This window comes from Galleria mellonella, unplaced genomic scaffold (genome assembly GCF_026898425.1).
Source record: "Galleria mellonella isolate WM207_F2 unplaced genomic scaffold, CSIRO_AGI_GalMel_v1 utg121, whole genome shotgun sequence".
In the NCBI taxonomy this organism is placed as follows: Eukaryota; Metazoa; Arthropoda; class Insecta; order Lepidoptera; family Pyralidae; genus Galleria; species Galleria mellonella.
Window position 1 is genome coordinate 2,102,687 of NW_026441983.1, and position 26,421 is coordinate 2,129,107.

Here is a 26,421-nt window from a genome sequence, read left to right on the forward strand (position 1 = left end):
AATCAACTTCCAGCAGCAGTATTTCCGAACCGATATGACAACATAACCTTCAAGAAAAGAGCATATTCCTTTTTAAAAGGCCGCCAGTACACCTGCAATGCCGTTGGTGTTGCGGGTGATCATGGGCGGCGGTAGTCACTTACCATCAAGTGAGCCGCAGGTGAGGCGCTCGTTTGCCCCCTGTGTTGTAAAAAAGATGCACATGACGTCACTAATACTTACAAACAACTAAATTAAATTTAGAATAACAACATTACAGGGAGGGAGTTATACAAAATAAAAAGATGAAATCACACGCTCAAATCTGAACCATCAAAGAACCGTTGACTCAGCACACGTCTTTAGGATTCTATCTTAGAATTAAATAAATGTAAATCGAGATCTCCAGATATTTTATTAAATTTATCCTTTGCACGCCAAAGAGGGTTGACGTCAGGCAGGCGGCCGGTCGTAAAATTATAGGCCAAATCCTTTAGTAATATAAATAAAGCCACATTACGCCGACCCCAAATAATAATTGGGATAAAAGTAGGAAATGATGATATCGGTTTTTTTTTTTAATAGGTGATATGAAATAAAAACCCCACCCGCGCTATCGGTATACACCGGCGGTGCACCAGTGAAAGATGATAGGTGAGGATGAAGTAGGTCAGTTAGCCCATCGTGACGAATTCAACGAGAATTGTTTCCAGGGGGAACCGGGAACGTAGAGGTTGACCTGATAGGGCATATTACTAGCAATAGGGCTGTCAAACTCCATTGCTAACTATCCCTTTCCCCCCTCCTCAAGATGATATCGCTTGCACGTCAGAAATATGAATATTTTCTATCGTCAGTGAAAACAAATGGATGAAATAAGGTGGTATTTAATCTTAATGGTTTGGTTGGGACACGTACTTAGAGAGAGTCGAAGTAGCAGATCAGGACAATTGAAATATTTTTTTTTATACCACTGAGGTGGCAAACAAGCATACGGCCCACCTAATGGTAAGTGGTTACCGTAGCCTATATAAAACACCTGCAATACCAGCGGTATTGCGCGCGCGTTGCCGACCCTGAAGAAACCTCTTTACCCCCCTTTTGAAGAACCCCATGCTGTAGTCTCTTGGAAAAACCTCGACAGGGAGCATCAATTGGGGTTCAAAAATGGTTAAATGTGCTGTACTTGAATATAAAATAAAACAGGAAAATACACCACGAAACTGTACATTTGTCATGTAAATACGCTTTAAATATTTTACCTTACCTACTTACCTTTTGCAATATTATCCGAAATATTTTGTACAAGAATTGATAGAAGAAGTATCTAATTTAAATCCAAATAAATTTATGAACGTTCCAGAATCGCAATTAAAATTATAACAAATACGTGAATTATTGCTTTTTTTGCGACTTCAATTCCATACAAATTCAGATCGTGTCACGTGTACACATTTACAAAACACGCACACTAGTGTAATCACTTTCTTGTCTCGTTTTTGTGTTTGCATTGCCAGTCTATCATTACGTAGTATGTTTTTTTTCTTATTAGATGAATATGGTATGGTAACACCGCCTGCGCTAACGGGATACGCTGGCGGAGCACCAGTGAAGGGTGATAGATGAGAATGAAAACAGGCCAGTTAGCCTATCATGATGATTTCATCAGGAATTAACCATGATAGTTTCCAGGGGGAACCGCGAGGAGGTCTACCTGGTTGGGTATATTGCTAGCAATGGGATTCTCAGTCTCCATTACTAACAATTCCTTTCCCTCCAAGAATAGAGGGCTATGCTCGAAGTCTCTTTGCGTGATAGAATCCGAAACGAGGATATCCGCAAATAAACAAAATAACCGACATAGTCCGAAGGATAAGCAAGCTGAAGTGAACCTGAAGTAATGGACTGGTCACGCAGCTCAAAGAACCGACAACCGATGGGGAAGAAAGGTTCTCGAGTGGCGACCGCGTACGGGCATACGCAGTGCAGGATAACCCCCCACTAAATGGAGTGACGACCTGAAATGCATTGCAGGGAGTCAGTGGATGCAGTTGGCTCAGGACCGTTGTTTATGGCAGTCTATGGGGGTGGTTTAAGTACAGCAGTGAACGGATAATGGCTGAAATGTTAAAAATAAAGCATTGTACAGGAAAACTATTTTTGGTCTGAAAAGTTAACGTAAGCAAATGATGTAATGACGTTAGGAATTTTCCTGTTATGTAGGTTGAGTGATTGAGATTAATTATTTTATTTAATTATATTATTATTTAGGTAATTAACTAAAATACGGATGTTGTAACTGTATGTTAATTTTGTTACAAATAAATTTCATTTCATTTCATTTCATTACACAAATAGATAGATGGATAGATGATTTATTTACATTACTTACATATATAGATATACATAAAAAGCGAGTTAACATAAATGATTAACAAAAATACATAAAGCCAAGTACAATTTTCGTTTGTCCGTGCGCCATAACAATACAAAATGGCCACAACTCAGTTTATTGCTTCGCCCTCAAAAGAGCGAAGCACTGATATTCTGTTGCGGCCAAAGCAAACGGCAGCTTTTAATGGTAGCTTCCGATATCAAGCCACAAAATGTTGGAACAATATACCACCTCCCATAAGACTGATCGCCACTAAGTCCAGTTTCAAAATTCATTTCCTAAAATTCTTAATTGAGAGGCAAAAGTTAGACATTCCTGCAAGTTACCTCCATGTCCCATTTGTTTGCTAGATAGACTGTCATATCTGTCTGTTTACTGTATATTAATCTTTTTTTATTGTACGGATAATCTGGTAATATTATTTTATTGTTACCCTATTCCCTTTGGCCGCAACAGAATATCAGTGCTTCGCTCTTTTAAGGGCGAAGCAATAAACTGAGTTGTGGCCATTTTGTATTGCTATGGCACACTCACAAACGAAACAACAAGGCAAACAAGCTGACGGCCCAACTGATGGAAAGTGGTAACCGTCACCAATAGATATGAGCAGTACCACGGACATAACAGAGTATACTGTTTCACCCATGATACCCCCATGCGTTATCATTCTTGAGGACTCAGATGTTATTCCTCTGTACCGTGTAAATTCACGCCATATCCCACCCTTCAAACCGAAACACAGCCATGCAAGACAACTGCTTCACGGTAGAAACACGAATGGGACAGTTACGCAAGCAATCGACTTTTGTACAAAGTCTCCCTCTGGTTCTAGGTGTATTCATCACGATTGGCTAACTGACCTTCCTCACTGGTGCCCCGCTCCAGCTTATACTGATAGCGCAGACGGGATTACCGTTTCATTATCATCCATTAAAAATATCAAAAACAATACATTTATATACATGCATAACGGAAATTTTGCGAAAACACTATGTATGGCATTTTCGACTATTGTTTTAATATCATCCGATATTTTTATATCCTATATACTATTATTATATATTTTTATGCCTATGAACGCCTGACGATATATATGTATATATATATATATGTCATCATAAAAAAAAAATATATATATATATATATATATATATATATATATATATATATATATATATATATATATATATATATATATATATATATATATATATATATATATATATATATGATAATGGAATAGTAACCCCACCCGCGCTATCGGTATACACCGGCGGTGCACCAGTGAAGGATGATAGGTGAGGAAGGAGTAGGTCAGTTAGTTCATCGTGACGAATTCAACAAGAATTGTTCACGATGGTTTCCAGGGGGAACCACGTGGAGATCGACCTAATAAGGCATATTGCTAGCAATGGGACTGTCAAACTCCATTGCCAACAATCCCTTTCCCCCCCGACAACTATATTAGATATTTATCTATTCTTTCTTGAAAAATTCGTCAACAGAGTAAAGCTTTTGCTAAGTAACCATTTACGTAATACAATTTTAAATTAATTTAATAAAAGTTCCTTTATATCCGTAGGTATATTGTTAAAGATTTTTAAACACATCATATAGGAATTTCTTAATAAATGGCTTGTTTTAGGAATTGTATTAGTCACTAGGTTTTTTAGGGTATCTTGCGCTTCTTTGTATTTGCTCTTTTGCTTCTGTAAACATGTGATTATTTAATTTAACAAATATGCCCGCTTCAAGTATATACAGTAAATATATTTATCCCCCTTTTGAAGAACCCCATGTTGTTGTCTCTTGGGAAAACCTCGGCAGGGAGCTCGTTCCATAACCTGAGTGTTCTTGGGAGAAAACATCGCTGAAACTGCGTTGTACGCGACCGTTTAGGCTGTAGGCGAGCCGTACGATGGTAGAAAATGGCCGTGAGCATCATATTGAACAATTCCTCTGAGCATAGTCCGTTGTACAAGCGGTAGAACACGCAGAGTGAGGCAATATCTCTTCTAAGACTTAGTTTTTCGATACCGCTTACAAGCCTGGGATTATCAAGAATTCTCTTAACTCGTCGTCGTCTTCAGGGGGCGTATGGCGCTTTGCGTCACAGTGATAGTTATATTCGTCATTGTCGGAAATGACACAGTAATTTTGTGAAATTCCCGATAAGCATGTTTACAACGTCATTAGAAAATGAATAAGATTTAAAAGAAAATATTTGCTTAAATTTGAGTCATCGGCCTATAAAATAAAGACATAAAACGAGTACTAGCGTAATTGGTAGCGCAAGTACGTATCTAAGTAATTAGCAATCCACTTAGAGGCGAGTTTGTAATGATTTTATTGATAGAGTAAATTGTAGAAGCATAAAACACATCGATTGTTTTCCGACGTAATGAGTACGTAACAAAGCAAAGGCTGCATACACATTCTGCTCATTTACTCTTTGCCCTCCCATAGAGCAACGTGTAGATTTGGCGGGAAAAGTATTTTAAGGAAGTGTTCACTGTCGGCGTGTAAAAATAAGCAGTGATATTCCGTTAGATGTTTGTACAGTTTCGTTTACCGTTATTATAATGCACCCACGCGCAATGGACACGAGCTTTAAGTTTATAATACTTTTTATAATATTCATAATTTATGCAGTCTACAAGGTTGACGGCGGTAAGTTTTTTTTTTTTAATACTATAGGTAATAATGCATGCAGTTATATTTTTTATTATTTTATTCAACCTTGGAACATTATTTGACGGCTTTATTTTGTTCGTTACGTATGTGTTTGTCATCCTAAACCGATTTTAATGATCATTTAATAAATTAAAAAAAAAACAGACGAGATTAACAATAATTTAAGATTATGTTCCATAAAAAAAATCAATTCTATCGTGGTATAACAAATTATATTGAAAATAATATAAAAATTAAAATACTAAACCCAGTATGTAAAAAATTCTATGAGACCAATTTAAAAACCAGATCTATCTTTTTAGATAAAAAAAATTCAAACAGATTAAAAATAGAAAGAGACATTAAGTATTCTCGCGTTTACTTTTTGTTGTTAAAAAAAATATAATAAAAAAATAAGATTAAAAATACCAACATTCAGAAAAAGAACGGTAAAGGAATCCGACAACACTAACAAATAGATAAACATACAAACAAATTCATTTTTACATTTATAATATTAGTAAGAACAAGTGATTGGCCTCGGCTTCGCACGTTTAGATAGAAAAGAATCGAAACAATCTTTATTCAAATAGGTTTGTTTATAAGCACTTTTAAATCGTCAATTTTTTATGATTGTATTTAGTTGTGTTTGCATAACTGTGTTTCGGTTTGAAGGGTGGGATATGGCAGTGAATTTACTGGGTACAGAGGAATAACACCTGAGTCCTCAGGAATGGCAACGCATGGCGGGTATCATGGGCGAAACAGTACACTTTGTTATGTATATGATACACGTCATGTCGTGTCTATAGGGGACGGTTACAATTTTAAATCAGGTGGGCTGTCAGCTTGTTTGCCATTCTAAGTAGCATAAAAAAAGATGGTAGAGAGACATATTAGTATTATACATTTTATTATAGTTATATAATAACAAATATTTGCTAACCATCTGGATGAATAGCGGTCCTCCACCGTGCGTTTTTCAAGGCACTTTCTTCCACGCACAACCACTCTTTGGAATCAACTTCCAGCTGCAGTATTTCCGAACCGATACGACATCATAACCTTTAAGAAAAGAGCATATTCCTTTTTAAAAGGCCGACAGCACACCTGCAATGCTGCTGGTGTTGTGGGTGATCATGGGCGGCGGTAGTCACTTACCATCAGGTGAGCCGCATGCTCGTTTGGCCCTTATAAAAAAAATTACGATTCTTTTTTTTTTTATTTGAGCCATTTAACACACGTAAATTAATGAATAAAATGATACAATTTGATTATTTACATTTTTTCAAATATAAAACAACATATAAAACAAAAAATGAATATTGGAGATATGTTTTCACCAAGTGTGTCGCAGTGACCCAAAAAGGCTACAGCTCAGTGATACTTTTGCTTAAAAGCAAAGCACTGATTTTCAGCTGCAACCTGAAGTAAGGCTACACGGACGCGTGCAACAAACCCAGAGTGTAACCTGTGTAACCAATTTAATAGCAAAAGGTAAAATTATATTATATAGATACATACTTAAATAGATGATGCATAAATAATATATTTCATTAATTAATTAAACATAATATGTAACATATATAAATAATAATTCACCACAGTAATTATGTTAAAGGTCGCTACCAGGCAACTAATCCAAATTTTTGCCTATTTAATAAATACTGCTTTATCAACTTTTTAAAAATTGATTTGGATGCAGCTAGTCTCATTGGAGGGGGTATGTTATTCCAGCATTTAGTCGCCTGGTGGCGAAAACATCCGGTAAAAGCGACTGTCCTATGGTTATGAACCGCCAACGGGGGCCGTGTTGATCGAGACACATTACATCCATAATAATTGTTGAAAGTCGGAAATTTGAGTTTTTTATATAGATATTCAGGGGATTTAAATTTTAGAAGATCAAACATAAGTACAGCAAGGTGCAATCGCCTACGTGAGTCCATGTTCAACATAGATGCTTCATTCAAATATGGTGTAATGTGACTACGAGGTGAAACAACAAAGCAAAAGCGACAGCACGCATTCTGAATCCTCTGTATCATTCGACGAGATGAAGAAAGGAGACGAGGCCCGTAGACCAGATCACCATAATTTAATCTGGATAACACAAGAGATTCACAGAGATTCGTGATCTTTCTGACAACAAATTTCGTATCTTGTATAATATTTTAAGTCGATAAAAGCAATTCCGGACCAAACCCAACACATGGTTTTCAAAACGCAAATTACTGTCAAAAAGCACACCAAGGTTCTTTGCCTCGCAAACATGTTCAATATTTGTATCACCGATCTTTACAACTAGATTATTATTCGATGCCTTCTCAATTTGATTTTTCGAGCCAATTACCATATATTTTGATTTTAAAGGATTAAGAACAAGAGCATTATTATTAGACCATGCAGCGGTGCGATCTAAATCTTCATTCATTTTCTGAACGGCATTAGATATCCCAATTTGACTTCTAGATATATACAGTTGTACATCGTCCGCATAACAATGATAGTTACAGTTCTTAATAACATTAGGGAGGTCGGCACTGTATATAATAAATAGAAGTGGGCCCAGTATAGATCCTTGAGGAACTCCACGCTTCACCAACCTGGGGGAAGATATCATACAAGTACCATCATCCTTCAGCAATTTAACTGCCTGAAATCGCTCTCCTAAATAACTCTTAAACCAATTAATCGAGTGATGATCAAACCCATAATATGACAATTTAGAAAGTAACAATGAAATATTGAGACTATCAAATGCGCGGGAAAAATCAAGTAAAGTTAATATAGAGCCTTGACCATCATCTTGAGCAGCCAATATGTTGTCTGTCACATCAAGCAATGTTGTGACAGTGCCTCTGCCCTTTCGAAACCCCGACTGGAAAAGCGGCAGTATCTTGTTGACTTCAATGTATTTTAATAATTGAATGTATATGGCTTTTTCCAAGATTTTAGATAAAAAAGGCAATATACTAATAGGTCTCAGATCTTTAAATTCCTTTGGATGGTCAACTTTAGGAAGAGGAGTAATTAATGCCTTTTTCCACTGATGAGGAACCACACCTGTTACAATTGATTTGTTAATTATATCAGTAATAATAGAGAGAGTATGTGGTAGGGTAAGCAAAACCATGTCCCGACTAATACCATCAGTCCCAATTGCGTTTGTTTGTATGGACAAAATATACTTGGCAACATCATTTGAACTGATAGGTTCCAATCTAAAACTAGGCGTCGTTGTATTAAACCGATGAAATTCAAAATAGGTTAGCTGTGAAATAGGGACTTTTTCAGGTCCGGGTACTTTTAGAAAATATTTATTAATACTATTAGGGTCGTTAAAGCTGTCAGGAAGATAATCACTTTTACAAGGATCTATTAATATTCTATCCCTCAAATTCTTCCAAAACACTTTACTATTACTCGTATTAGAGTTAATATAATGATTATAATAGGCTTTCTTCTCAGCAGCAATACTCACAGACACTGTATTTTTGAGGTCTTTATAATATTTTTTGTCCCTCTCCAATTTAGACTTACGATATTTATTATGTGCTTTGTTGCGTAAGTCAATCATGCACTTAATTGTATCAGTTATCCAAGGAAGTGACTGATGACGTTTGAATTTTCTCGTCATTATTGGACCATGCCTGTCGAAAAGGGACATAATAAGCGTATTAAATCTATCGACCATATCATCAACCGTGCTCATACACGAAACAGACGCCCAATCATGTGCAAGAAGGTCCTCATTAAATTTATTTATGTCTATATTTTTTATGGGTCTATATGTCACGGATCTAGGTGGAATTTTAGATTTCCTTAATGTGAGAGTAACATTTATCATCGCATGGCCAAGTGAACCAGTAATATTTGTGACAGAAATGTCACGGATCCTACAATTTGTACATACAAGATCAATTAAAGTATCGGAACCAACTGAAAAATGTGTCGGTTCATTCACTGTTTAAGATCCATACAGCTTAAAAATTGGTTGAATTTAATTACACTGTTATTCGAACTATCGAGTAAATTGATATTAAAATCACCTAGCAGCACAACGTGATCATAGTTTGAAAAATATGTTACCGATTCGGTTAATGCATCAATAAATAAGTCTACGTTTAACCACTGTGGTCTATACGCCGTACCTACAATAACACGATAACCATTTACTATTGTCGATAGCCACATCTGCTCAATACCTCCATTGGGATGCTTTACATAGCGCACGCGCATGTCTTGCTTAACATAAAAAACTACACCACCCCCTCTACCGCCACGCATGTGCTGCGGACGCGGCGTGTTCCTTAGCCGGTACCCTGGCACCGTGGGGGCACGCGCCTCCTGGCCTGCCGGCAACCATGTCTCGTTTATCGCCACAATATCCGGTTCGAAACGATTCATTGCAATAAGGAAATCATCATGACCCGTGTTCAACGATCCCGCATTATATAGTAACTAATTATTCGATTCGATTCCTATGTAAACTAATTATTTCAGAATGCTCCCTTGTGTTGAACATGGATTTCGGACTGCCATCACCAGTTTATCTTCGCAATGGACAATATCTCTCACCGAACAATACCGGTGCAGTCGTATTACAACAATCCGACACTGTTCTGGTGGCGTGTCCCGGGAGAGGCCGACGTGTGTTCACTAGAAATATCACAACGGGCTACGTGGCTGTGGTGAGTCAGAAGCCTTTTTGCCTGGTACAGTCAATCCAATGAAGTAGATCACTTTAACAGGGTGGTAAAGGATTACCACAGGATGGAAAGTGGTAACCGTCGCCTATAGACATGAGTAGTAGCATGGACATAACAGAGTATACTGTTTCGCCCATGATACCCCCTATGCGTTGCAATTCCTGAGGACTCAGGTGTTATTCCTATGTACCCTGTAAATTCACTGCCATATCGCACCCTTCAAACCGAAACACAGCCATGCAAACACAACTGCTTCACGGTTAAAACACAAATGGGACAGAGGTGCTCGAGCATACGATTTTTGTACAAAGTCTCCCTCTGGTAAATAGTATATATGTGAAAAAGCGTAGACCAAAAGACGCCGGAAGACAATCTCGCTCTACCTCCACAAAGGGCTGGAACTGGCTCTACCTATTTCATTACTTCCAGGAAGCGCATTGCATCATAAATACGACGTTCCGTGTGGAGCGATGGATCGGCCAATTTTCTGATATCCGCTGCAACATGCTTCCCACGGCTAATGTCGAGGTCATCCGAGAGAAATGTTACGCAGGCAATTCCTTGATCAGGTATATATATATATATATATATATATATATATATATATATATATATATATATATATTATATATATATATTAATAAATAGAATAGTAACTACACCTGCGGTATCGGTATGTATGTCCGTTATTGGGGTTCTAGTGAGAATTCTGTACTTATCATTGATATATCTCAAATATCAAATGGAGGCGAATGTAATGGACACACAGAATGCAGTTTATTTATATTTATTTTTATTGTTATTTTTAATGAGGAGTTTCGCGACTCACTCTTGGCCACAACAGAATATCAGTGTTTTGCTCTTTTAAGGGCGAAGCAATAAACTGAGTTGTGACCATTTTGTGTTACTATGGCACACTTGTTGATTTATATATTTTGTTTCCTTGTTTTGTGCTTTTTTATTTTCATTCTTTTATCTCTTTTACTGTGTATTATGCGTATGTTTTTTTATTGTAATTTGTGTGCTGTAAGTAATGTAAATAAATTATCTATCTATCTATATAGGTTATTATATAAAAGTTGAAACAATTGCATGTCTACTCTTAAAAGGCATGCTACAGCGCTGCTGAAATACAACACGATGATGTTCAGTGCTGAACATAGAGACCTCCCCCAAAATTGGGTTTTGCAGGTATTTGCCACGCCTGGCAGTCTAATTGGCAACCACGTATACCGATAGCGCAGGTGAGACTACCATTTCATTATCATCCAAAAAAATATATTATTTCAGGGTAGGTTACAACATCCAGAGCAAAATTTATCCATTGTACGAAGCATGCTTCGATCGAAACCTACTGACCACTCTCTACGTGAAGTATCAGTTGACGCCGGCGATTGTCTTCCACGAATTTAAACAGGGGTCAGAGAAGTTTTATGGTAAGATCGGCGCTTGATTTATGCATTATATTCCAAATTTCACATTTAGTTCAAAGGCAGAGGTCACTTTTTAAATAATCATTAAGCAACGTTGTAAATTGTTTTTGAAAATCGCCATACTTCCTTATGAACGCTCCTTACTCTGGTTTCCAGATAGCACTCTATTTAAAAAGGTGAATATAAACAAAGCATATACACAGCAGAGTCAGCAGATCGACGCCATCTTGGGTCCAGAGATGCACAAGAAGTACACTAATAAAACTCAGGTAGTTTTTCTTTTTTAAGGGATGAAAATGGAATTTTAACCCCGGCTACGCTATTAGCATACGCTGGTAAAGTACTAGGGAGGCATCATAGGCGAGGATGTAGTTCGGTGAGTTGGGCCAACAACTGTTCCCTTCGGTACTTTTTAGAGTTACTATTGTTCTTCCTTATCCTATATATATATATATATATATATATATATATATATATATATATATATATATATATATATATATATATATATATATATATATATATATATATATATATATTAATATCTCTAATAAACAGACATCGATTAGTTACAATTCTATTGTATCAATAAGAAGTAAGATAAGATTTCTTACATTAATTTTTATTTTATTACAGTACATAGCTCGTGGTCACCTCGCAGCACGAGGGGACTTCATAATGCGAGGTCAGCAGGCCGCTTCGTACCATTATGTGAACAGCGCACCACAGTGGCAGCGCGGGAACGTGGGCGACTGGGCTGCACTTGAATCTGTAAGTCGACCTCTTAACGACTTCTGTTTTCCTGGTACCAGTACTGTACTATCTTGGATAGATTTAAATCGAATTCCACTCTGAAATCTTTGAATTAAGCTGACAGGTAATCTGAGGGGAAATGTACTTACTTATCTGTCACCCATAGCCATGAATAGCACCATAGATATACCAGAATACATGGTATAGCAATACATTTCATGCGGTGACATTGCCAGTGACTGTTTTTTTTTCAATGGATGATAATGGCAGGTCAAGACAGGTCAGTTAGCCCATCGTGATGAATACACTTGGAATTCAGCACGATGGTTTCCAGGGGGGCCATGTGGAGATCATGGTAGTCTGCGAAACTAACAATTCCTTCCCCCTTAATCCCAGGCGTTGCGTCGACGCATAAACACCTACGGTTCCCCCGTGGTCGTGTACACAGGCACGATGGGTGTAATGTCCCTCCCTGACAATACAGGGCAGCCCCGGGACCTCTATCTGGAATTTGATGAGAACAACAATGGAATTCTACCAGTGCCGCTGTATTTTTTTAAGGTAAGACATTTTTTCCTTTATTTTTTATGTCTAAATGGAATGGTAACCCCACCTACGCTATCAGTATACGCTGGCGGAGTAGCAGACTCCGCCAGCGTATACGAATATGAAGGTACTAAGGGATGATAGGTGACGATGAAAAGGTAGGTAAGTTAACCCATCGTAACGTTTTTTTTATGGGTGCAAATAGTATGGTAACCCCGCCTGCGCTAACGGGATATGCTGGCGGAGCACCAGTGAAGGGTGATAGATGAGAATGAAAACAGGCCAGTTAGCCCATCGTGATGAATTCATCAGGAATTAACCATGATAGTTTTCAGGGGGAACCGCGAGGAGGTCGACCTGGTTGGGGTATATTACTAGCAATGGAATTCTCAGTCTCCATAACTAACAGTCCCTTTCCCCCCAACCAAATAGATCAATATTGGAATTGAGTTCACACTCTCGAATTGGCAACACTAGCGACGTAACGGTTTCATATCGTTCTGATAGATGCATACTAGTGCAACTTGCCAATGCGAACTATTTTTTTTTAATAGGTGACAATGGTATGGTAACCCCGTCCGCGCTATCGGTATACACTGGCGGGGCGCCAGTGATAGATGACTGATGAGGATGAAAGTAGATCAGTTTGCCCATCCTGACGAATACAACTAGAATTAGCCATGATGGTTTCCAGGGGGAACCACGTGGAGGTCGACCTGACAAGGTATATTGCTAGTAATGGGGCTATTTGACCCCATTACTAACAATCCCTTTCCCCCTAATGCGAACTATAGTAAATCGATCCCAATTATAAATTAATCCCTAACTGTTGTTACATGAGTGCAGTGTAAAATTGTCATTGGCAATGGATTGGATTGATATTGGTATTGGATTCAAGAGCAGACCTGCTGATAGGACATAGACCCTGTATAATGTACTATATCTACACTATCTACACTAATATTATAAAGAGGAAAGATTTGTATTTTTGTGTGTATGTATGTTTGTAATGAATAAACTCAAAAACTACTTTGCCGATTTCAAAAATTCTTTCACCATTAGAAAGCTACATTCACCCCGAGTAACATAGGCTATATTTATTGCTAGAAAAGATTAGAGGTCCATACTAAACCTCTAGTAACGTAACTCAAGGTGTAAAAAATGCTATAAAATATCTTTGGTCGCGTGCGCTGCGGAAACTATTGGTGATAAGACAAAAGTGTGTTCTACAATATTGAAGAAAATATCAATAACTACAAAAAACTTCGCGATACCTATGTTATCCAACTATTATCGTTATGTCACAATAGCCCCTTTTTAAAATGTTTTAAAAATGGCCACCCGTGCGAAGCCGGGACGTGCCGCTAGTACTTGATAATTCAAATGATAAGATATATTGCTAGAAAAATGGATTAATTTAATAAATTTACAGCTAGTGTACGACCCCGTGAAGAAGTCAGCCGCGGCTTTCGTCTCAATAAACTCGTCGTTCTACAACGGCACGATGGTGGAGCGGCTGACGTTCTGCGACGCGAAGTGTTCGCGGCACGCGTGGCTGCACTGGCGGCGCAATGACGGCACGCACAGCTTCTGCTGCGACTACGCTGCGTTGGCGGCCGTGGTGCCACACACACCACATTTGGATGTTAAGGAGATATTTGAGTAATTTATTACATAGATTTACACTGGACAGCAAAGGGAGAGTCTGTACAGAAGACTCTCCCTCGATTGCTTGGGTACCTCTGTCTCTCTCGTGTTTCAATCGTGAAGCAGTTGTGTTTGCATGGCTGTGTTTCGGTTTGAAGGGTGGGATATGGCGTGAATTTACTGGGTACAGAGGAATAACACCCGAGTCCTCAGGAATGGCAACGCATGGGGGGTATCATAAGCGAAACAGTATACTCTGTTATGTCCATGGTACTGCTCATGTATATAGGCGACGGTTACCACTTTCCATCAGGTGGGCCGTCAGCTTGTTTGCCATTCTAAGTAGTATAAAAAAAAAACTATAATTTATTTTAATTGATCGCCTGCCTAGAAAAAAATTGAATTTCCCCTGACAACAAAAGTGTCCGGGTTGCACCCGACACTTTTTAAAAACCCCTGCCCGACGACCCCAGGACGCCTTTTAAACTAGAACAAATCCGGGGAATTCTGGACGGATGACAGCCCTATATATAGCTGTTTAATGGTGTTATAATTTTTTATTTATTATAATTTTAAGAAAAGATTCAATTACATAGTAACATGCACCAACTATTTTTCATTTTGTAAACCCTTGATCCCACATACATAGGTAACGGGAATATCATGAACTCACTGCGTTTTTACGTTTCCGATAATTGTTTCTATTTCATCCGGAAGTCTTTTCCAGGAGTCGTAGAGCGTTTTGCGTCACAGTTTCTCACCTCGCACTGTGATTGTTATTACTAACAATTAGTATCTGGAAGACCGAGCTTTGTTAGTTTTTTTAGTAAAATCTGCCATCTATTGTCATGTACTAAACACTCGTTGTGTTAGTGTTGCTTAACAACGCCATCTATTGTCAAGTAGACTTAGTGTTGCTGTGTCGATAAAGCAGTTAGTTACGAGTGGATAAAGTAATTACGAGTAATTTAATTTTTATTTCTGTACTGAAATATGGACTATAGGATATTTTTTTTTTAAACTTATAGTAAGATAATTACCATATGGGGTTCAAATAAAAAGAACAAATATAACACTTAATATAATGTCTTTTATTTTACCTAATATTATATGTGCAGATATACATGTATATAAATATATGAACGCTTTAACACCTTGTCACAGTAATATTATCTAGTCATAAAATTAATTTTTAAAAATGACGTGGTTAGTCACTAAACAAAATTAAACAAACAAATACTAGATGGCGCTGGTATCGAGACTTGTTGCTTTAGTTGATTGTTTTGTATTTAAAGATGAGTCGATGTTTTTATTTAGTAATTAAAGATAATTTGAGGGAAAATTTCTAATTAGGCGAGCGGTTTTTATTATTATGCATGATTGTGAAGTGACAGATAATACGCGATCTCTTCCTAAATGAGTTACAACCCAATCGCAATGTTTCTTGCTGGTATGTGTTTTTTTTACAAAATTGTACAATGCAAGAGAGTAAAGACAAAATTATGATAAATTATTACTACATTGTTAAAAGCAAATAAAATCTCTCGCCAATTTAGAAATTTTACATCAACTTATCTTTAATTACAAAATAATCAACAAAACCCACAAGTTACGATTCCAGCGCCATCTAATATTAAACATCAGAACGAGTACACTTAGCAACTATCTTGGAGTCGATTACGAGGTGCATCTCTTTAAACCTGTCTATAAAATTAAAATTTCCTTTTGATATCACAGCTAAATATTCATTTTAAGAACAAATATAAACTAGAAAGAGGTTCCTTCAGGGTCGGCAAAGCGCGCGTAATGCCCTCGGTATTACAGGCGTTCATAGGCTACGGTAATCGCTTACCATCAGGTGGGTCGTATACTTGTTTGCTACCTCAGTGGTATAAAAAAAGAACAAAATTTCTAATGCATCATCTTTATTTGCCATGTGTGTCCCTACATAGAATGGGCCACCGCTTCCTTTCTCATGGGTGTCGTAAGAGGCGACTAATTATGCAATTTATTAATGAATGAATTAATTAATATTATATATTAAAAGACAATTATTTAATATTCACCATAAAACTGGGAAATCCATCATACTCCTCAACATGGTTCTAGGAGTGCGAAGAAAGGGCAGCAGCGTTCCACGTAAGATACTTTAAAGCCTAACTGCGGTTGCCAACCCGCCTGCCAAGCGTGGCAACTACTGGCCAAAAATCCCCTTATGGGGAAGGCTTATGTTCAACAGTCGACAGTTACTGGCTGAAATAATAATATGCATTATAAATCTAGTTCATTACGGTTCATAATTCAGTAATTTTAGGAAACTATCAAATTCAAATATTAGAGATATGATTAGATAAATGACACCTCGGAATCGACCCTTTTATTCCCTGTACAATAATTTGAGATAAATACATATATACAACCAGTCTGTACATGAATCTATTTATAAACAATAATTTTTATATTCATTTAAAAGCGCTCATAACTTTACATATGGGTAATATCTGATATCTATATATTGAGTTCTTTAGACATTGATGCGCACCCATTGCGATATCGCCCATACCAGTCGGATATCCACATTCATTACGAGCGGGTCCTCCATTTTGATATAACCAATAGTTAATATGTCTGTCATTGGACCGATATATGTATAGATATTGTAACTACAATATATAGATATTGCAATATATTAGCCAACCTTATTTATCTTCAATGTGGCAACGTCGCAATTATCTGTCAATTTTAATAAACAATTGAAAAATTTTCAATGTTTCTAATTGATTATTTAAAAAGCACTCTGCTAGTGAACTGAAATGCTAATCTAAATATATTTATTGGGGGGAAAGGGATTGTTAGTAATAGAGACTGAGAATCCCATTGCTAGCAATATACCCAACCAGGTCGACCTCCTCGCGGTTCCCCTGGAAACTATCATGGTTAATTCCTGATGAATTCATCATGATGGGCTAACTGGCCTGCTTTCATTCTCATCTATCACCCTTCACTGGTGCTCCGCCAGCGTATCCCGTTAGCGCAGGCGGGGTTACCATACCATTTTCACCCTTTGAAAAAAAAAGTATTTATTTATTATTACAATTAGCTAAATAATATTTTTATAAAGATATCAGCGAATATTTGGATATTGATTGGAAAAATGTATTTGAAAAAATCCAAAGCAGAACATGAAGTAGGTGCAAAGTTTTTATTGACAGAATTATATGCAACGTAGTCTATGATTAACATTTTAGTTTAGTCGCAGAGCATATTTAGTATCTGATTGATGTGAAATATTGAATTTCGGAATTTGTTCATTTGTTACTGAAAATTGACAGATAACTGCGACGTTGCCGCACTTCGGCGAGCTAAAGTTCTGAACGGTCTTAATATAATTTTAATAAGGGTGTTTCATAAATACATTTTGCAGTTATTAAATCCTAAATAAATAGAGTAATAAATTGTAAATAGCGACTGTTACGAAATTACAAACATCGAGTTATTTAGTTCTGTACTAAACACTATGAACTTTATTGTTATAATTCGTAAGTACACATTATATTTTAATGCAATAACTACAGCATCACAACCGCTCACGATTAAGGGTCCCGAATGATCTTGAAACTAGTCGAGATTTCTCAACTCGTAAGTTAAACCGGTAGTTATTACATTAAAATACTATGAACCTCAGTTCAGGTTATGAGATAGGCAGAAAGTATCTGTGTTCTCTATTCTTCCATACATTTTTTTTTTACATCCATTTTCATAATTTGTCTCATACACATCAATTCAGGAGATTCTTCACTTTATATTTTGTGCTTTATTTACAATAACAATTTACAGATCTTTACAAAAATAAAATATGTAAGTACTAATAATTATAACTGGTTATTTGATTATTTTGTTTAATTTCGCTACCATTAGTATGTGTGCGACTGCTAACACTCGAAGATTGACAACTATTACTACCACAAGTTCCACAACCTTCCATATAAGTCATCAATCTACGACTGCCATTTTGTTTGCGCACGTTTTGCGACATGTGTTTCACCTTTAAACGAGACATCTTTAGGCAAATTATTATATCGCTGCTCGGAGCCTAGTGTTAACTCTTCGACGCTTAAATTGCGAGTTTCGCCAACAAAATGGCAGTCGAAGATTGATGTCTAATACGGAAGGTTGCGAAATTTCTGGTAGTAATATTGGTGAGTCAATCTTCGAGTGTCGACAGTCACACGCATACTAATAGTAACGGAATTAAACAAAATGATTATAATCAAGTAACCAGTGATATGAACTCCCGCAAGATAACACCTAGTTCAGTAAAATATTTATTAACAATTATAACTTATAAATACAAGTTCATAACTTGTAAAATAAAACATTTGTTTAAAAAAAAAATAGCCGAGTTTCATGCCCGTACTCAGATTCAATTAAATTCCGAATTGGGTGGCAAAACCATAAAAAAAAAATACTATTTAAAAAGTCTTAAATTTATGTTTAAACGAATGTATCTATGCAGATTCCAAATAATCTCACTCAATACTGTTCTATTAAGTTTCCAATTGTAATACGCAACACAATACATGCATAATTTACATTCATGCAAATGGGCTCTTAGATGGCTCTTAGTTACAATTAAAATGGTTGGTCACTAAACAAAATTAGACAAGCAAATACTAGATGGCGCTAGGATCGAGACTTGTTGCTTTTGTTGATTATTTTGTAAATAAAGATGAATAGATCTAACATTTTTAAATAGTGTAGTTGTTTGTAGTAGAGTGCACAATAAAGTATAAAGAAATAATATTCAAAGTGAACGTAACCTTTAGGTCACATGTTTGGAATTGTTCCTTAATAACAAATTGACAATTGTCATTGATCATCTCAGGGCTTCTTTATTTACGGATGGAGTTAGCCAAGAAGTGCAAAAACAAATAAAGTTTACACAAATATTCAATAAATTTGACCTAGAAGAGCAAGCGAGATAAAAGACACGTGAAAGGTCATGTCATTTCAATAATTGTTCATTAATTCATTTAGATTCTTAATCTTCTTAGAGTTTACTACGTACTTGTGGAATCTCTGCCTTCAATAATAGCTTGTAACGCTTGCCTATCTCTTTTATTTTCACACGCCGACGCCACTAACGCCAACAAATGTTTATTCGAATACTCTGTCCTTTCCCTGATGAAGTCTTCTAAACCTTTCCTAGGCAGATAGTAAGCTTTCACATACCTATCCACATAGTCTTGGTACGGGACTGGCTTAAGACCTGATATTTTTTCTAATTTCACGAACAACTGTCTATAATCTAACTGCATAAGGCCTCTACCCCCGTTCGAGCATTTGGTAGCGTTCGAAAATCCTTCCACCAATAGGTGCACCACAAACTTGGCGACCATAGACCAAATAGAATTTAAAACTTCCAAATTCAATGTCACCTTTGTCGATATATTCTCTATGCGTAAGGCGAACACTTGAATTTTCCTCGTTATCATATCTACGTACGGACTATGATCTATGGCTACATTTTTAACATCCCATTTGACTTGAGACATTGCAATTAAAGATGACCTAGCATCAACAGCTTTTGAAGCGGAGCACATGTACACAGGCATTCGCAAATCGCTTGCAACAGCAAGAGTGTTGTCTCTAAAATGCTCTAAGATCATTCTCTGGTGCTGAGCAACTATAGACTCTAAATATGGTTGGAGAAGTTCATATTGCTTCGCTAGAAATATAACGCTTTCAACCGCGACTATTCTTTCACTTAATCCGTGCAATGTTTCTTCAGAAGACAAGTTCAAATGCTGAGGTAATTCTGGACATAAATATGTTTTGCCATCATCATCACTCGCTACACCATTAGCGTCTATGCTATTAGATATCCTTTTAAGTACTGCATTCAGTTTTGTACTATACAAAGTCGAAGATGCCACGTCCAGATCTGAAGTGAAAAAGAGATGGACCGTGTAGAAATAGTAGTCGAAAAGCTGGTTCATCAACATGACCACCTCCAATGAAATCTGCGGCAGATATCTGCATATTTGCAGATACTGTCCGCAGTTTCTTAATACTGATAATGTTGTATTCGTTACAATAACGCTGTTTTTGACTTTAGACGGACTCTCGATTATTTTTTCGCTTGCACTATATTCGTCTTTGTCGTTGTCTTCAATAATATCTCTTTGCACTTCCGCTTCATCTTCCGAGTCATCGCTCGGTTCGATTTCTGGTTCTAAGCCGAAGATATCATCATTTGTGACGTTCTCATTTCGAAACATTTCAAACGGAGTGTGATTTGTTTTTTGGTTAAAGTATTTTGCTATATAAACGCTATCGTCTTGTGAATGCACCGAAGAAGCGCCATCCGATTGGGTTTTCGTAATAGACATGTCAGATCTGAATGTAGTAAGATATTTTTTAAAGAGTTTGAACTCTTGTAACATGAGGAGATTAAAAGTAGACTTGACCGGACATTGTTCCCAGCCTTCATTCTCCAAAAACAACTTCAACTCGTCCATGCGACCTCTGTGATAGTTTTTTATGTACAGCACGCTATTCGTCTTTATAAAGTCCTGCAAAATGTCGGATTTGTCGCCACAAAACACTTCGGCCACTTGGGTCAGTTTCCTCAAGATTCCCAGCATTTGTATGAACTTCTCGAATGGATACTCCTCTATCCCGGAGCTTTTCAAGAAGGTCGACACCTTCGCTTGTACATCGTGCCATATCCTAATCAGGCCAGCTTTTAATTTCTGCCTAATATATTCCCTACTAACGTTCTTTTCTATTTCAAAGACGTTGCTAGAACTCGGCGTTGACTCTTCTTCATCATGTTTGGAATGCCAATTGACTAGGAGATAATAACTGCGCATTATCACGAAAAGGTTCTCGCATAAGTTCAGGAGACATATAGGAGCTTTATTGGGTTGCACCGCTTGGCACAAGTCTTGAAACTTCATCTCCATTGTGACATCTCCAACGTAAGGTTTAACTGCTTCGATGGCGTATTCGTTAACCGCTGAGGAATAATGCATATGCAACTGTTCCATCGCTGCTTGCGTTTTGCCCAGAAGCGTATAAGCTTTTTTGAGTTTCCTAAATATATTCTCGTCGAAATTATAGCATAACGTGGAAAGCACTGAATCCAATTTCTCCTCGGTCATGTCTAACGTGTCTTGGAGTCTCGCTGTCAGATCAGCGATACACGTATATTCATTGTGACTGGCAGCCGCTTTGCGACTTTTCAAAATGAGCTCTATGGCTTCGTAGTACTCTTTCTTTTCCAATAAATCCGCCACATCCTTTTCGACGCTGCGCAAACTACGCAATAACTCTAGCGACTTGAGCACCGAACGTATTATCTGTCTCTTTCTAAAATTAGCGAGTATGACGAAGGTGGAGATAGTGAGGTGGTTGGAGGCGGTCCGTAATTGGTCCCGCGCTTTGCGGCACGTGTCCAACGTATGGGATAATTGTTTGCGAATGTTCTGTATTTCGGCGAATTCGCGGTCGCAGTTGTCGCGCTGTTGCGATATTAAATGCAGCGCTTTACCTGACACTACCTGTTGAAATAAAATATTTTGATTTGTAATTAGTTTTTTAATTCTCTTCCATAGTATGGTTCTCCCTGGAAACCATCGAGTTGAATTCCAGATGTATTCATCACGATGGGCTAACTGTCCTGCCTTTTCATACTCACCTATCATTCCTCATTACTACCCCGCAGGAGGGGGTTTACCATTACATTACCATCCATTAAAAAAAAATAGCAACAAGTCCAAGGTACAATTCGTATCTATCTATACCATTTTTAATTAGGTAGGCCATCAGCTTCTTTGCCATTTCGGGTTACATAAAAAAAATGTTATACTTTCAATTTATAAAATTAAATTCCATTATTTGCTGTATTTATAAGACACTTAGTATGAAAGTTATTTTGTAAGAGAATTGTGGATTTTTGTATGAAATAAAAATAAGGGAAAGGGGTAGGGGTATTTCGGTTGGTGCCTATTCAGAATCCGAGCGGAATTTTGCAGACATATCTGACAGCACACAGGCGCCTTTTTAAGGAATGAAACACGAATGAAGATAATGGAATGGTAACCCCGCCTGCGCTATCGGTATACACTAAAGGGGCACCAGTGAGGGATGAGAGATGAGGATGCAGCAGGTCAGTTAACCCACTGTGACGAATCTAACAATAAATCCATCACGATGGTTTCCAGTGGGAACCAAGAGGTCGAAATGGCAGGGTACATTGCTAGTAATGGGGCTGATAATCTTTCATTACTAGCAATCCCTTCTCCTTCTAATACACCATGGTAAGAGCTGAAGTTTTGAAGACGCTACCTGCTGTTGCCGCTTCAGCTTGCTGAACATGTGCTCAATGGAGTCGCATGTGGGCGGCGAGGGCGCGTGCTCCAGCACGTACCGGCCCGCGTCGAACTCCGTCGGCGACGAGAAGTACACGTTCTCGATTTCACGGAGCACCTGGAAGAGGAAAGCTCGACTGTGCATTTGCCTCCTTACCCACAAAAATTTCCCTTAAACCTGTTCAGCAGTTTAGTTTTAAAATAAAAATAACTGGTATTGGATGAATGTGGAGGGCGCAAGAGGTTTGTTTGAATCGAAGCATTTGGCGTTCCATTGTTTCTGCCTACCCTAATGGGAGACAGGCGTGACAGATATGTATGTATGTATGTATGGTATTGGTTATGATTGAATTTGTTGTTTTTTTTTGTGTAAAATCTAGATTTTTCACAAGAAGAAGAAGCGAGTGCTGTTTTGAAAGAAACCAGAGAAAGGAGAAGAGAATTTTTGTATATATGCTATTTATTAGTGTCCGACCGAAACAGATTTTACAGCTGAAACCAAAACTTGCTGAAACATATTTAAAATTTCTCTTCTATACTGAAATCTAGTGTATTTTTTACACAATTATTAACACAAACACACAGATAGTTAAAGAGTTATAATGAACACTAATTAAAGTACGTAACATATATGTCATATATTTGAAGGGTGGGATATGGCGTGAATTTACTGGGTACAGAGGAATAACACCTGGGTCCTCAGGAATGGCAACGCATGGGGGGTATCATGGGCGAAACAGTATACTCTGTTATGTCCATGGTACTGCTCATGTCTATAGGCGACGGTTACAACTTTCCATCAGGTGGGCCGTCAGCTTGTTTGCCGTTCTGAGTTATATAATATATACGTGTGTAAAAACATGTTCAAATTATGACTTACTCTTAGAAGTAAACTTAAAAAAAAAACTTTCAGTTAGGCACACACACAAAGCTTCGACGCGGCCGAAAGTTTCGGCAAATTTTTGGCCGAAAGTACAATTTTTGACCGAAACTAGCCGAAACCGAAACCGAAAGTTCGGTCGGACACTACTATTCATGTCTATAGGCGATAGTTGCGATGAAAGTTTTCAACAAGTGGAATGTCAGCTAGTTCGGTACCTCACTCTCCCACACTTCGAAAAAATCATCGAACTTTAAAACACAGAGTATCATTATCATCATATCAGCTGTTACTGTTCACTGCTGGACATAAGACCAATTACGAGTAGATTTGACATTAGATGCCACACTTGGCAAGCCGGTTAGCAACCACAGTTAGGCTTTGGTGATGTTTTGAGGGGCTTGATGCTGTGAATACCTCCACCATTAAGTTCCTTTAGTCATCTCTTATGATACATATGAGAAAAGGAGTGGTGGCCCGTTTTAAGCCAGGACCACATGGCAATAGAGCAGTGATTCTCAACCTTTTTTTTTTTTTTGTTGCAGCACATTATTAACGATTTCAAAATTTGGCGGCACACAAAGAAAATGATAAAAATTATTTACCTACTACAACACACTGCATAAATAGTTTAAGACATAAATTTTAAATATTTGCAAAATTTGGCGGCACACTGTTAAAATTTGGCGGCACACAAAAGTGCCGCGGCACAGTGGTTGAGAATCACTGCAATAGAGAGCATGCTATGCTTTAATTGCTTAGGTTGATATGGTTCACTATATTTATATGGGGAGCATCACAAATGTACCTCTAGGTCTGCAGCAGAATGTGCAGCGCTGAGAGAACGCGAGTTGATACCAGGAGGCCCATGACGGTTCTCCACACCATCCTCTGGCATCATGGTTGACCCTGGAAAATAAATTAAATTCATCAATAAAGCAAGAATGTTGATTAGCTTTTGGTCACTTGATACAAATAGGTATTTTTATAAATGATTTTTGTTCTTATATTCTGTCTTTGTTTTTCTTACTGTATGGTTAAAAGGAATGGAATTAGATGGATTGGCACTGAAGAGCAGATAGGTGAGGAGAGAAAAGGGCAGGAGAAGAGGGGTAAGAGTATAACAAAAATAATCTTTATTTCAATTTTTTATTGCTGGTAATATATTAGGAAGGGGGTAGAGTATGTCAGTAACGTGGATTAGTACACCATTGCTAACAATACACAGCAAATCTCCACAGGGTTTCTCCTGGCAAACATAGTGGTTAATTCTTAATGAAATTATTGTCATCAACTGCCCTGATCATCCCTCATTGATACCTACTAATAGCACATACCGGGTTATCATTCATATATTATTTAAATTAAAAAACATTAAAAAATATTTAATGGGAAGCTGAACAAAGGTAATATAAAACAAACATAGATATAAAAGGGTTAGCTAAAAGGTTACGCTTTATTAATAATATTTTAATAGTTACAATTGTCTGCACTTGGCAGAAATTTGTACATAAATTAGTTCATTTTACAAAAGAAATTAATTTGCACAAGTGATTTATGTTTCGTTTACATACATACATACAAACATGCCATGCCTATCTCCCATTAGAGTAGACACAAATAAATGGAATGCTAAATGTTTAGATTCAAATAGGTCTGTTATTTAGTTTAGTGCAGAAAAAAACATTCTAAATATCTTAAACAGACCAATATCTTAAAGTTTCTGAAGACATTTCAGCATAAAATAGTGTGGGTAGCGTTGATAAAGGAATGCATACTTTTAGACAACTTATTACTCAGTTTAAATATAAAAAAAAAAAGCATGAAAAAATTAGGTATAAAATAAAAATATAGTTTTAAAATTATTAATAGGTTACAAAGATACACCCAAACAACTACAATACAACACACAATAAAGTTACTGGAAAATAGATTAACAAATCTATAGAATGAAGCTGGCACTGACATGGTCAGGACTTTTTTTATATCATTCGGTATTTAAATCATGTACGAGTGTATCTTTTTTTTACACCACTGAGTTGGCAAACAAAGATACGGCTAACCTGATGGTAATTGAATCTTGAATTGTTACTCAATTCTAATCGCAATATATCGTTTAAATTCTATAAAAACTAGTGAACGTTGCTTCACGAAAACAAATTCAAATTAAGAATAAATCTATTCATAGTAATGAATTATATAACTGATTGCATCTTAAATGTAAATACTGACCTGTTTGAAGTTATAGAGAGCGTAATATTTACAAAAACACTTTGGATAAATACAAAGTTTGTATCATGTTTTGTGACAAGGACTGCACTGTGTAATCAATATCACACAATAAAAGGAATACGAATTAAAGTCATCATAAGTTATGTTTCCATATTATCTGTTTTAAGTCGTTTTGTCAATTTATAAAACATATCTTTAATTTTTATAAAAAAACAAAAGATACTGGACTCAATATAGAATAATATTAAGGAAAGAAACAGTTCTATTTAGAAATCCTAAACCCATCATGTAATATTTGACATTGACAATACACATCTGACTTTGAAATGGGCAACTATCAGAACATAAATTTCTTGTCTGTCATAGATAAAAAAAATTTCCTTAGTTTCCATGAATATTATAAAGACGTCCATGGAATCGAATCTGAGATATTATTTCTATAGACCTATTTCTTTAGCCACACTACAAATATGGTATAAAAAAATAATTTTTAATAATTCAGACTTATAATTTTGAGAAATTACTGCTTTATCGAATAATTTTATTTTATATTATACATTTAGTTCACATTGGGTTTCAAAATTTAGATTAGATTTGAAATTAATAGAAATTTTAATTTCTAAGATGGGTTTGTAAAGAAATGTCGTCTTAAAATCGATGCTAATGTCTGAAAATATATTGTTTCTTGTAATACAAATAGAGCTTAAACAAGTGTCCTTCAAACTTATGTAAAATATAAAAATATGATTTGGCTTAAAGGTCCTACAACCAAGCCATAAATTAAAAAAAATATATA

The 26,421-nt window shown here is 36.8% G+C and overlaps 2 protein-coding genes across 3 annotated transcripts; one reads left to right on the top strand and one right to left on the bottom strand.

The window, feature by feature from the left end:
• Window positions 1-4,713: 4,713 nt before the first annotated feature.
• LOC113513356 (uncharacterized) lies at window positions 4,714-14,743 on the top strand. Of its 2 annotated transcripts, XM_052898816.1 has the most exons (8): window positions 4,720-5,044; window positions 9,554-9,741; window positions 10,189-10,328; window positions 11,050-11,195; window positions 11,349-11,461; window positions 11,829-11,963; window positions 12,342-12,506; window positions 13,924-14,743. In XM_052898816.1, exons 1-8 carry the CDS (start codon window positions 4,957-4,959, stop codon window positions 14,155-14,157), a joined length of 1,209 nt encoding a protein of 402 aa, XP_052754776.1. In that variant the 5' UTR covers window positions 4,720-4,956; the 3' UTR covers window positions 14,158-14,743. The 2 variants fall into 2 exon arrangements, with proteins under 2 accessions (XP_052754779.1, XP_052754776.1); XM_052898819.1 differs by lacking the exon at window positions 9,554-9,741 and having other exon boundaries at window positions 4,714-5,044.
• Window positions 14,744-15,208: 465 nt separating this feature from the next.
• LOC113510115 (syndetin) lies at window positions 15,209-25,925 on the bottom strand. The gene is made up of 4 exons (XM_026893534.3): window positions 25,626-25,925; window positions 24,202-24,302; window positions 22,491-22,631; window positions 15,209-21,703 (listed from the first exon to the last, which is right to left on the bottom strand). The coding sequence occupies exons 2-4, from the start codon at window positions 24,292-24,294 to the stop codon at window positions 19,199-19,201; spliced, it is 2,739 nt and encodes a 912-aa protein (XP_026749335.2). The 5' UTR covers window positions 24,295-24,302; window positions 25,626-25,925; the 3' UTR covers window positions 15,209-19,198.
• Between the last annotated feature and the right edge of the window lie 496 nt (window positions 25,926-26,421).